General features: G+C 34.8%; 1 protein-coding gene across 2 annotated transcripts; it reads left to right on the top strand.

Annotated features, from left to right (window-relative positions):
- The first annotated feature begins 241 nt into the window (after positions 1-241).
- On the top strand, positions 242-9,392 carry LOC128546108 (guanylate-binding protein 2-like). Of its 2 annotated transcripts, none has more exons than XM_053537815.1 (9): positions 242-397; positions 529-716; positions 1,369-1,511; positions 2,486-2,593; positions 3,018-3,429; positions 4,192-4,475; positions 4,773-4,988; positions 6,632-6,716; positions 7,056-9,392. In XM_053537815.1, the coding sequence occupies exons 1-9, from the start codon at positions 315-317 to the stop codon at positions 7,676-7,678; spliced, it is 2,142 nt and encodes a 713-aa protein (XP_053393790.1). In that variant the 5' UTR covers positions 242-314; the 3' UTR covers positions 7,679-9,392. The 2 variants fall into 2 exon arrangements, with proteins under 2 accessions (XP_053393790.1, XP_053393795.1); XM_053537820.1 differs by having other exon boundaries at positions 6,632-6,711; positions 7,054-9,392.
- Positions 9,393-14,290: the final 4,898 nt, after the last annotated feature.

A 14,290-nucleotide genomic window follows, 5' to 3' on the forward strand; every position in this document is an offset into this window, starting at 1 on the left:
CTAACTTTGGCAAAATTAAGGATCGCTATCATCACCAATGCTTTCTCACCCTCAGCCTATTTGAAATATTCATTTAGGATGCATTTCGCCTGACATAGCATCTTCATGTGCACAAAGGCCATATGTTTTTTCTAGCCTTTCATTACAATATCTAGGGTTCAGCCGAGAATTTAACCGCTTTTGTCTGTTAATCTACTTTCGACTGGTTTGTCTATTAATCGTCTGTTAATCTATTTTCAACTGATGGTTTTCTCCTTCTTTTTAAGGCAATCTGAGGAAAGTTAAGTACGACCGTTCGCAAAAGACAAGAAAATATGACGGAACCAGCGGGACCTCGAAAGCTTACAGACAGTCGATATTCGGTCTTCAACAAACCTGCACAAACTTCTACGAAACAGTATGATTATTCTTATACTATTATAATGGTATTCAAACGGGAGATCAACGCTTGTGTATTATAACCATATTTTGCATTTAGTCCACGTTTTCATATCAGCACATATTATAAACACTTTACTTTACTTCCAGACCTGTATCTCCGATTTTTGAAACACCTATGAGACTGGTTGTCAACACTGATGGCAAGACAACTTTAAATCACGAAACTCTAGCTGAACTCAGCAAAATTGAGAAAACTCTAAACGTCGTATCAGTGGTTGGGAGTCTGAGAACTGGGAAGTCGTTCTTGCTTAATAAACTGGCAAACACAGAAGCAGGTTGTATTTTAGAGCAAATATCACAAACGTCATATAACCGATTTAGATGCATGTATAAAACTACTGGTGCAATAACGTTTCAAGCACATTCTGTAGAATCGTAGCTCCAGTGCAACTGTCTGTTTTAGTTACTTGTAATTATACTTAATTGTATTTTGGAAACATCCGACTGCACCCAGTTTTAACAGCTTTTGTTGCACACACGTATTTAAGAAACATACGTGTGTTAACGTTTCTGTCATTTGTTCTTCCTAAACCCTGAACTACCATCAAATTTAGGCAGACGTTTCAAATTCACTTAGAAATGCTAAAGTTCTGGGTTTGCAAAGATATCCTGGCGCCTGGTTTAACAGACTCCTTTGTATTGAAATAAATGCAAAGGATACGACAGATAACGTTTACTAAAAAAGGTTATGTAATACAATCGTTTCTGCAAACATTCTAAACAATGCATAACATTTTCAATCTACAAATTTCTAATAAAAGATTATCATAATATACATATTGATATACATTCAATGCCAATATATATTTGATATGCTTTGCAAGTATATAACCCATATCATAACACATTGAAGAATACTTTCATAATTCCAGGACAAGACAGAACTACGTAGTATATAAAATGCTAATCATTCAAATTGTTTTGCAGTTGTTGTAAAAAATGGATTTGAGACAGGTCATACTACAAAAGCAGTCACCAAAGGTATTTGGGTAATGTGCAGGCCACATCCAACACAAGAGGAACAAGTTCTTGTTCTCCTCGATACAGAGGGCATTGATGATCCTGATAAGGTGTATTCATTTCATTCATTTTTTTTCATTTAGTAACGGTGAAACTTTCAAACTAATATTACGAGAGTATTAAAATCATTGGCCAATTAGGATAACGCGCAAGTTCAACGGATCGATACAATATGTTGGAATCAGTTTGTTAACAAGAAACTACATTCTTCTATTAACTAACAGTTTCGACCATTGACATATTAGCCATTCAAGAAGTGTTTTATTACATGATACCAGAGATATATTTTCATAATTTTGTCTTCAAGTTTTCACCAGCAAACTTTAGTGTTGAACTATAGATCGGTCAATAGCTATGGCTAACAGGTCAATGGTCACAGCTGTTTCTTGATAACTAAACTAATGAGTCGAGTGATAAATTCATTTAATTCACTTTGTTGCATTGTAATAAAACATACTATTTAATCCTAGAGCTAAAGACAGTCGTTAAGAGAACTGTTTCCAGATGTACATGAACGTTTAACAGACTCGTGTAGATAGTCCGTAGGATATTAAAAGTCATTAATGATTTTGATTTAAGCCGTAAATGAAAATGCTTATAAAAATACTTTTTCAGTATGAATGTTAAAAAAAAAACATAAAAAAAAGAACAAACCAACTCGCCGAAGAAAACAATTGCTGTGCTTTTATTTTTCACTTACGTACAATAACTCTGGAGGTTTGTCCCTTTAAAAGAAAACTACAACATGTAGAGGAAAAGTTTGATATTCGTTTTCAACTCGTGTCAAAACCACACGAGTTTTGACCTTTAACCCTAATATCTTTCTTAATATCATTTTAATGTATGAGCATGCAGACTGATAACACTAGCATGCATTTCATTAACGAAATTCAAACACCACTATAACATTCTTTTGGACGCTTTAAATATTTTAATCTGAACTTGCATTTACGAATACTTTTCTTTCGTCTAAAGATTAAGAGACTGAACAAATGTTTATATTTCTATTTATTTTTTGTTTCAGGTTGAGATAACAGACGACCAGTGGCTTTTTATCTTGTCTACCCTACTTAGCAGCACAATGGTTTACAACACAAGGGGACATTTCGACAGGCCAGCTATTGACAAATTTAGGAATCCTTTTAAGCGTTTTATATAATCTAGTATCGGTTTGAAACGTAACCATTTTTATCAATAATTTAAATGTTTCAATTAATCTAATTGTTGTAATTAGATCGATCTTTGCTGTACAAATAAAACATGTTTTATCAATGAGGTTTTTAACTGTATAATTAAACAGCAGGCAGGCAATTTTATAAAGAAAGCAATATACCTGATACATGCTCTTTGTGCGCTTAAAATGATGAGCAAGTGTGCATTCACATTTAGCACATGTTCCACAAACGTATAGCTTCCTCATACCAAGAAATAAATTCTACCTCTACATACCTGGAACCAACAGTAATGATAATTATAGAACTCTAATCATGACACATTTTATTGTATTTATGGCTCGAATATACTAATATGTAAACATATAACCTTAACAGAGCAAAAGATTTCTTAGAGAAATTAAGACATCAATCAGTGTAACTGGTGCGACAACCGATGATTCTATCCTAGACTTCTTCTTTCCAAACTTCGTTCTTGCATTAAGGGATTTCAATCTTACAATAGAAGAAAAGACGGCAGACGTTTTCTTAGAAGGTAAACTAGTGTTACAGCGCGGATTGACAGACAGCATCCGGAAATTTAATGAGCCAAGACAACTTATCAGAAGATATTTCAAGAAAAGGAGATGTTTTATCTTCATAAAACCTGCAAAACAGAAACTTATTTCCCAGCTGATGAAAGTCCCAGAGACTGATTTGAAACCAGAGTTCCTTCAGACCCTGAACTCTTTCCGAGACTATATCTTTTCTTGTGCACCAAAAACTTTAAAGTCTGGGAGAGGAATTAATGGAAGAAGTATGTTGATATATGTGTTTGTTCATTATTACTTGTTTAATATTCGCAAATATATAAATTCTTGTTGAATTACAGCGGTTAAGGTGAATAATTTGTCAGTCTATGTGACAGCTGCCAGTCTTACTGTTTTATGAGCAGAAAAAGATATATCATATTTCAACATAAACAAACAATTCTTAAAATATATCAGTACTGTAAGTTTCACCCTATCATATCATTTGAATATAAAGGTAAGTGTAACAGTGTGACGAAAATGTGCAGCCAGATTGCGACTAAAATATGGAGTCTCGGGATACGATTTCTATCCTTTCGGCGGAGCTAACGGATCATTTTTTATATTTTATTCCTAAATTGCTAATTGAGAAAAAGATACTGACAACGACCTACTCCTTAAAACTTTTAAACAGACAAAGAAAAATATTCGCTCCATATTATGTATAAAAGACAAGCAGATAAACATAATGAATCCTTAAATCTTTCATTTGGATAATTGAGCCGCGCCATGAGAAAACCAACATAATGGCTTTGCGACCAGCATGGATCCAGACCAGCATGCGCATCCGCGCAGTCTGGTCAGGATCCATGCTGTTCGCTATCGGTTTCTCTAATTGCAATAGGTTTCGAATGGATCCTGACCAGACTGCGTGGATGCGCATGCTGGTCTGGATCCATCCTGGCCGCAAAGCCATTATGTTGGTTTTCTCATGGCATGGCTCCATTGTATTTTCTTGTAAAAAGTATTTCATGTTTCATATTTCACAGTGCTCGCAACACTTCTTACAAACTACGTCAACTCAATTCAAGATGGAAAACCACCGTGTCTCAGCGAGGCCATGGCAACAATGGCTGACATTGAAAATGCGTGTGCTGTTGAAAAAGCAACTGAGGTTTACAACACAGAGATGAAAAAACGTATTGTGGCACATAACACTCCTACCGATACTGGTCTCGTTACCTTCCACAGGGATAGCATGAAAGCAGCCATTGAAGTTTTGAAAACTGGACTTGTGTTTGATGACGAACAAGTGTATGAAGAACAAGCTGTTGTAAGTAGTTGTGTTGGTAGAAGTAGAAATAAGTTTCTACTTGTTTCTGCTATGTCTACGTTACTGCATAATAGAAATTCTAAAATATTGTTATATAAGCTTCAAGACAAAATTTTAGGGAAACCTTGTTGTAGAATGCTATAGAAGATCCCTTGGAATATAGAATGCAACCGGTCAACATAAGTCCGATTGATTCTGTTGACATGTGCTTTACAACCATGCGCGATAGCATCGGTTTAAGCGGATCTCTTATATCCCAAAGGATTAGAAAAAAAAACTTGGTCACTGCATTTACAGGTGAAGTTCAAAGAACTACTAAGAAAATTCAAATCAGCTGCAGACAAGAACTCGAGAGCTATCTGTCTAAACAGGCTTGAAATTCTCAATTTGAAAGTGGTGAAAAAGATGAATAACCGCGTGTACTGTCATCCTGCTGGTTACGACGAGTATATGAAGGATATTGATTGGTTGATAAAACAGTACAACAAGGATGCACCATATCTTGGCACAAAGGTAAGATAATAAAATAAATAAGAAGATACATTGAAAGCATACCACGCAACCAAGCAAAGATATAGTGCTCAGAGTCGCTTTGACTGAGTTTGTTAAGAAAAGTAATTAGATATGCGAATCAAAGATTTGTAAAATTGGTTAAAACGTTTATCAAAAGAGGATACGATGCGAAAATCGTGAAGCACAGTGCATGTTTAGTGACTGACCCCTCTACAGTTAATTGCTACGCTTTCCTATTTGATGGTGCGATGACTAATAAAGTGTAAGATTCCTTGATGCTTTTCTCCTAAATCCTACATACAACGGACGGAGGGAGTTGACAGTTTTCTTAGTCGTGCCCTTAAAAGTTAGGCTGTTGTTGCTCCGACTTCAGACAGGTTGTTTAGTACATTAGCGTAAATATACCTTAAATTTACCTTAATTTTATGTTTTGCTTTATTTATCTTATATTTGGTTGCGGGTTTATCCCGCTACCAAAGTTAAAGTGTATTTCTGACAATCATAGCATCTTTATTTTATTCCGACTCACATCCAAAGGATGTTCATGTGCTACACAAAATAGTCCCATTCATGAACAGTGCGGATGAATAATCATTGAACAAGCAGTTCTTATTCAACCTGTATCCACTCACACTGACCATTTAGATTATGTAAGATCTATCAATGATAAGGTATTCCAGTCCATGGTTACATCACAAGCTGGGTCAGGTAGAGTTCATCTTAGATATGAGGCACATTAAATTTGTATTTGTTTCTCATTCATGTATATTCATAGACTTGCATTTAAACAGAAAATAAATCTACCAAACATCTGCAACCATCAGACATTTCAAGGCTTTGATTGCACTAATGTTAGAGCCTTTCTCAGCGGGGATTTTATTTACATTGTGTTGTTTAACTTGTTGAAAATAGGGTCAGTGCCCTAAACGCGTTTAAACCCCCAGTTTCCTTTATATAGGTTACTGACCGTTCCAAGGCGGTGCCCCTATTTTCAACTGGTTGTTTTGTCTGTCTTGTGAGTCTATAACGGTGCCCTACTGTTTTCTTATGTGCTGCTTGTTCGTTTTTCTATGTTATTCAGTTGATCGTAGTTGTATGTTTACCGTTGGTACATGAGTGTCTGCGCTATTATTCCCCTCCATCAATATTTAGCATAAATTAATATGTACTTGTTGGATGTTTGAAGTAACCCGTCTGAAATATTTTTCCATTACAGCTTCTTTTTGTTATGGGCCTACTATGCAAATGCGTGGCTCTAGTGCTGTGTTTTTGGTGCTCTGTGCTTCCTTGAAATCTACCCTTACCTATTATCTTTTGGAATAATAAAACTCAACAAAGCAAAAGAACAGCAGGCACAATTTGATCTGTTTATGAATCGTATCCACTGGCTTAAGCGGAACTGTACTAACTAGAACGTTGAACTGACTCCATAATATCAAATGACCAGATACAAAGGCAACTCTAAGATATACATTGTATAGGAACAAGAAATAACTCTGGCCATAGTAGGAAAACGGGCCATATGGTGTTAGATTTCATGTCATATTAAGCTAGACAGTTAGGTAATACATATTTTTGTCATCTTTTTTTCCGTGAATTGCATGTGTGTGATTATATATGTACATGTGCATAAACATTTTCAGGCACGAGCATCACTTCAAGAGTTTCTTGATGGTAAAGAATCTGAAGAGGAAAAAGTGTATCAAATGGTCTTGCAGGCACAAGAAGGTGAGTGATGGCATTTTATGGTATTGTGTTTAACTTTATGTATGTGATATTCGAGACATACACTTATTGAGAATATTCTTGAAGAGAATATTTCTAAAAGATACGGATAAGTTTAGAGACCAATTTATTAAAGATTTAAACGTTGGCAGGATTTGTTTTACAAATAAAGTAGTGTAGTTTGCGGAGTTAATCAAAACGCTAAAAAAACTGCCAACTTTCCTTTGTTTTAAAAAATAAAAAAATATGTCCAACTGGAAGCATGTCCTTCGAATAGAATTCTGTTTCTTAAATATTTGAATTATTCAAACTCAAAACTTCTATACTGTTAAAACTTAACAGGGACTCAAGAAAAATCTCGTCCGCGAATACAGCGCTTACGCTCGCTCACTGAAGAAGATCCTCAAACTCTAGCTGAAAACGAAAAGAAGAAGGCGACTGAGGAGGAGAAGATAGAAAAAGAAATCAAACGAGATATTACAGTCCTGCAAATTAATGGTATGAAGAGTATTGGAAGTCAATACTTTGAAATGCTCGAAATGAAAATTAAAGAACTAGAGCGCGTGAAGAATGAATTATCGTCTGATGATCCGTATTATGAATCTCTGCTGCTTGAAACGGAGCACTGGAAGAAATTGTTGGAAAAGGCAACTTGGAATATGCCACAGTACAAAAACAAATTGCAGCCTATAACAGAATCATCATCTGAGGTAAAGGACTTGACGACAAGTCAAGTTTCAAAATCATCTGAAAAGGTTGACGACAAGCAAGATAATGAGGTATCAAAACAAAAAGAAAGAGCACCGGGAGATGGTGGGGATGCCAGGCCAAAATACGATGAAAATTATTTCCGCGTCAAACCTAACCCGGCACCGATTGATCCTGAGTCCATTGATTCCAAATTTATCATAGATCTTGAACGGAGGGGAAAGAAAAAAGACAAAACAGAGTGTCCAATTCTTTGATTTGGTGGTTTCGAAGGAAATTTTAACTCGTGTGTTGTTAATCAAAGCATATGGATCAGGCATTGAAATGCATACTTGATATATAACAAAGGCGTTTTCCAAAACATCGAGACACGGACAATTTTGCGAATATAACCTTCGTACAGTAGAATTACTCCATTGGATTGTCTCACGTTGAGAAGATGCGTATTCGTTTAGTATGTCAGTGGTAGATAAAACGTAATCATAGATTATACTTTATTATGTATTGCTATGCTACTACATATTCAGTTGTAGCCTTAATGTAGAAATTTCGCATGTTTTTTCGTGTTATAACATCTTCATTATTTTTTCGTCATTTACAAACTTGCATTTTAATGGTATAATAATATATGTATATAGTCAGCTGTTGAGCTATATTTTATTAGAATTCATAGATCTTTACAAAGGAGAACACTACAGGTGGCGTTGTATGAACTTGAAAATTCAAATTATCGATTTTACTTTTTTTTCTTTCAATTTTACAAAAAGGTAAACTTACCACTAGTCGAAATAACTTCATTTTAACACAAATGTTTAGTGTTGGCAGTCAATTTATGTGCACTTCAAATTAAACAAAATCAGATTTAAACTAAAGTCATTTTAAATCAAAGGTAAATCAATAACCAGTTAAAGAAATAGTAAAATGTGTATTTAAGTATTTTATGAGTCTCAACTACGGTTCAACAGAATTTTCTACAGCCTGGTGAAGTAATAAATATATAAAATGCCGTGTTCAAAACACAAGCAGATATGCACATCTTGTTTGAATAATAAGTAGCCTAAAGTTTTAAGTGCGAATTTATAGATTCAGGAAAAGAGAGATCAATTTTAATGCCGCTTACAACTTAAACAAATAGATATATCCCTGTTTACCTGTTTGCAGATCAAATGTTTTATATCTTTTATCATATGGAGATCTGAAAAGTTATAAAGTTCATATTGGAATGAACTCGCGAGTAAAATTACACTTAGCCTTCAAAATATTTCATCTTGATCAAGAACTTGAATAACTATAATAACTTCAATTTGGCCAAGATAAGAGACACGTTTGTATTATATCACGCGAATGCGCACACACATATCGGTAAGAATATTGTTATCAAGCAATTGTTACGAGCGCGCTTGAAAATAATATTAGGTTATTTAACAGTGTTCTGTACAATACGAAGATATATATGAACGAGTACCCAGCTGAGGAAACCATATGGTTTTCCCAGCTGCGTACGAGTCCAAATATAGCCCGTATTGTATAGTGCAGTGTTAAATAACTTTCTATTTTATATCTATTTTATTACAGTTTAAATTAAAAATGATTCACTGAATATTGTATTTCTGCCTTTCCTGTATTTTAAGACGCATAATCAAACTCTGTACATAGAGCGTCTACTTTTCTTCAAAAAGTCAAGCTAAAAGGCTTATAATTAATGGTATACTGGTGCTGGAGTTATTGAGATTTTTTTCATAATTATGATATAGGAGATAATGAGGAACAACTATTTTAAGCTTGAAACAAAATCCATCACATAATTAGACAAGGAATCAGTAAAATCGAATGATGCTCCCCGATGCATGTGCTTGTCCCAATATGGGGAACAATGGCCTCTATCATTGTGTGAAGTTTCAATGAAATGAATACTTTTCAAGTAATGCCCCGGACATGCCTTATTTTGTATAATAAAGGGAGATAAATCTATGTAAGGTATAGTTATGGTTCTTTGACACTGCACTTTGTCTTAATGGTCTCTATGATTATGTAAAGTTTCAATCAAATGCCAATAATACAAGTTATACTCTGGACAAAAGTGTGACGGTTGGACAGACAAGCCACCGAAATGAAGGAGGGGGCCATTTCCTTTGTTATTTTCTTTTATTGTATAGGGGGCCCTGGCCCTATAATCTATTGTTAACGGATTGAAGCTATTGTTCTCTTTTGTTCCCTTTACAGTTAGATGTCCCTCTCTTTCTTTTAAGTCGCTCGGACAGACGGACGGACAGACAAAGCGGCAACTGTAATGCTCGCCCTTCGGGGAGCATAGTAAAGTGAGCGTCCCATCAAAACTTTAACCAGAAACCTGGATAAAAGGTGATCTATAAACTTTGTATAATCAAGGTAAAATCAATTCAGACATTCAAAAAAAGCAGATACATAATGTTAAGGATAATAACAAGAGACAGAGAGACAGATAGAAGGACAAACTGGATAAACAGCTTTCCTATAATCTCCTATCCACTACAAGGCAGGGGATAGATACCAAATGTATTCTGTACAGAAAGTTGCATTCCCATCCTTTGCACACTAACTGCCCAAATACAAAAGGGAGATAATTCAACTAGGACAGTCACAGTGGAAAACCCACTTCTTGACTTTATCAAGCCTTGACTAGATTAGACTCAAAATAGACAGTAAATAGCCAAAGAGGCAAAATTGGTGACTTTAACTGGTATAAGATAGATATAATTGCCAACACTCTGCCTCAAAGCTTTACTCTTTCCTCTGCCTGGGTGTCCAATGAAACATTCTGTCATTTCTCAAATATGGACCAACTTGTAAGAAATATCTTATCTTTATATACATGGTACATGTACCTGAAAAAGAAAACTTTTTTTTTACTTTTTGTCATGAAATAATTTTATCTATTTGAACAGTTTTCTTTGTGTATTAACTAAAAAAGTATTTTTCAAAAGATTTTATGTTCGAATTGGTTGTGCATTATATACCGTACTGTATTTATGGTACTGTAAAACAAATGATTTTACGCTGGTATATCTTAGGTATAACAGTAAACATGGAACACTGTTAGGACATAAGAACCCAGGCTTCTATCACACAGGTCAAGGTCAAAATTTTGTCCAAATATTATGTCTGACTTTTCCCCTGTTGTAAATTTAACATGCCTGCTTGTAGTCAGCTCAAAATCCAGCATCTTTAAGCAGCATCTTCTGAATGGGGCAAATTACGTTGTTTCAGGTATCTTGCCCTCAGAGATCAGAGTAATACATTTAAATAAAGAACAAAATTCTAAATAACTTTTTCAATAAAAAAAATTGCTGATGCTAATACTCTCGAGGCACTTTTGTACGATATAAATAAATGTTAAACTAAATGATAACTTTATTTGTTTTTTGTTTGTTTTGGGGTTAACGCCGTTTTTCAACAGTATTTCAGTCATGTAACGGCGGGCAGTTAACCTAACTAGTGTTCCTGGATTCTGTACCAGTACAAACCTGTTCTCCGCAAGTAACTGCCAATTTCCCCACATGAATCAGAGGTGGAGGACTAATGATTTCAGACACAATGTCGTTTATCAAATAGTCACGGAGAACATATGTTTATAACGATGTTATAGCTACAGTTCAAAAGATAATAGGTAAGGGTAGATTTCTCGGAAGCACAGAGTACCTAAAACACAGCCTCAGAACCCACATTTGCAAAGTAGGCCATAATGAAAAAAATATTACAGACGAATTGCTTCATACATCTAACAAGTACATATTAATTTATGTGAAATATAGATAGAGGGGGGGGGGGGTGGTAAAATGGTGGGGGAGGGAGGAATTTGAAAGTGAAAAGATGAACAAGGATGAATATACAAATGGAATGCTACGTTCCTTAATAACAGTCACACTACAACGTAAACCATAAAAGCGTAGACACTCATGTACCAAAATCAAAAACACATCCACATACAACTAAATAACATAGAAAACAGTAGGGCACCGTCTTGGACACACAATCACACAAACGCACCCATATACGCAGAAAAAAAACAATTGTGTACCCGCCTTAGGATTCCGTCAGCCTGAATAAAGGGGAGCCACGAAAACTAACTGAAAGTAAATGGGGAGGGATGCATAAAGTAGCACAAATTACTGACAGATTATATGTTATGGAGAATTACATGAAAATTATTATGCATTACTATTTTTTCCATTTAAAATTTAAAAGAAGCGTTTGCAATTGATATTGAAGATAAACTGCCTTAATTATACAACTTCACACAAGTTATACAGCTATAACATGTAATACCTTAAATTTAACAGGCGTTATGTAAAAATTCTTCTTAGGTATATTGCCCAGGCAACATGGGTTCTATTCACGACGCAGACATGTTGTTGTTGTTGTTTTTTTTGTTGTTTTTTTTTTGTTGTTGTTGTTTTTTTTATCTGGAGTTCAGTCTCTTTACCTACCATGTAAAGAACCTGCAACAGTTTAAATCTAGCTCTTTACCATAAGTTATCGATGAACGTGTCACTTGTGAGAAGCAGAGCTAATAAGCCCCCCCCCCCCCACCACACACACACACACACCAAAAAAAGAGAAGATTATTTCTTCAAGGTAACATGCTCATAAAAGGTAGGTGTAGGTAGGTCAGTATTTTTTTATTTATCTATTTTTTTTTATTTATTGATTTTTTTTAATTGATTAAGTGTGGGGTATTCTTTTTGTGTAAAAAATATTTAGTAATGATTTATTGCAGAAATTCGCAACATGTATTTAAATTGACTAGACCTGATAACCAATATTAAACTATAGTGCGGCCTTATATCATTTTGCTATGTAAATGGTGTAAGGTGTGGACCCACGATTTTCGTTTAGAGAGGGCGCAGTGGGGCCTAGAGACACGAATTCTCAGAAAAATCGTTCGCAAATATACAGTTAGTTCAAACATATCTTACAAATATGAAGCTTAATATTTATAATTTGTAAATTCAAAAAAGCAGTTTGGTCAAAATTTCTAATCCTTGTTTTTTTTTGGTTTTTTTTTTTTTTTTTTTTTTTTGCTTCAAAGCCTGTTGTATGCTGGAAATGCATGTCTTCTTATTTTCTTAGAATCAGCTATGTTTAAAGGCAATGAAGACAACAAAAAAAGAAAAGTTTTAGGTATCCGGAAATACTTCTTAAGAAAGCTTTGAAACTTAATTACTGACGGACGATATGTTATGGAAACACATGAGAATTAGTTGTTTTTATTAATTTTTACACTGAAAATGGAAATTTGCATTTGTAACGCTTTACTCGAGGCAAACTGCCTTAATTATAAATATATAGAGGATATTACATGAGTGTCTTTTCATATTGAATTTATTAAACGAGTTGAATAAAATAATAAAATGCGAGGCTCTGTCGAGCATTTTATCAATTTTATTCAACGAGTTTAATAAATTAAATGTGGAAAGTAACAAATGTAATATTCTTTTTATCACATGTTAGACTTTCCTGTCAAAACATCAAAAAATCTTTCTTTTACTATATGAACGAGTCAATTTGACCAACGTTTCCTACACTATAAACGACGTCGACGTCAAAGCTACGTCAAGCATGTGATAACTATATCTAACAGGTGTTGAATACATGTTCCTCCAATGATAGCTCGCAGGTCAGTTGATTAACCATTATGTTTATTCTGTTTGTTATTGATTTGGGCAGCAAATTTTGACAAACCTTACAAATACTACCCTGCATTTTTTACATGTTTAGATGATCATTGTTGGTAATTTTACTATTCTAGCAAATTTCATAAGGTTGGATTGTTTTATCCATTACGTTTTGGCCGAAATGATCTTGTTTACTATTATAACTGGTCAGATATTGCGAAGTTCTCCACAGATTTTGACTAGCTACGTTAACCTTAATTATTTTGTTGTTGTTTTCGATGGAACTTTCATTAATTGTTCAAAAAATGTTAATTACTTTGTTTTCCTGGTCAGCAAATTGTTGTTGTTTACAACCTTAGCCAGGTGAATCACAGTATCAGATTTGAACTTAATTATTTTGTTTATTTCAGTAGTGCTGTCATTTATTTACAAAAATGCTTTTTAGGCTAATGAAAATTAATTTGACGATGATTCTACACCTGTTATTTATGGTTTTTGAGTCCATAATGACCGATTTGATTGGCATGGGGTTTTTTTAATGCTATGAATATTTTGAAATACTTGTAAACAACGATTGCGATGCAGTTTGTGAGTTATAAATACTCAGGAAAAATGCCTAAAAAAGAAAGGACTGAATTAAGAGAGGACGGAATCAGGAGGATGAAATCAGAGATTTAGAAATGTTTAGGATAACTGAACGGCCCAAGATCAGGTTAGGCAGAGGGTTAAGGAATATGGAATATTTAGGAAGGGTTATCAGGTTAGACAGAGGGTTAAGGAATATGGAAGATTTAGGAAGGGTTATTAGGTTATTAGTCCCCTACTGGTTGAAAACCAGTTTCGAGGACTATAGGAATGCGCTTTTCCGTCATTCTGTCATTCCGTCATTCCGTCCGTCCTTCCGTCTGTCCGTCCACAATTTCTTGTCCGGTTCATAACTCTGTCATCCATGAAGGGATTTTAATATTACTTGGCACAAATGTTCCCTATGATGAGACGACGTGTCATGCGCAAGACCCGGACCCCTAGCTCAGAAGTCAAGGTCACAATTGGAGGTCAAAGGTCAACAGGGCTTTTCGCCTGTCCGGTCCATAACTCACCCATCCATGAAGGGATTTTAATATTACTTGGCACAAATGTACCTCATAATAGACATTTACGGATTAAGTCTACGTGGACTGTGGACACCTAGCGCGATAGATTTTTCACGGGGAC

This window comes from Mercenaria mercenaria, chromosome 1 (assembly GCF_021730395.1).
Source record: "Mercenaria mercenaria strain notata chromosome 1, MADL_Memer_1, whole genome shotgun sequence".
NCBI lineage: Eukaryota > Metazoa > Mollusca > Bivalvia > Venerida > Veneridae > Mercenaria > Mercenaria mercenaria.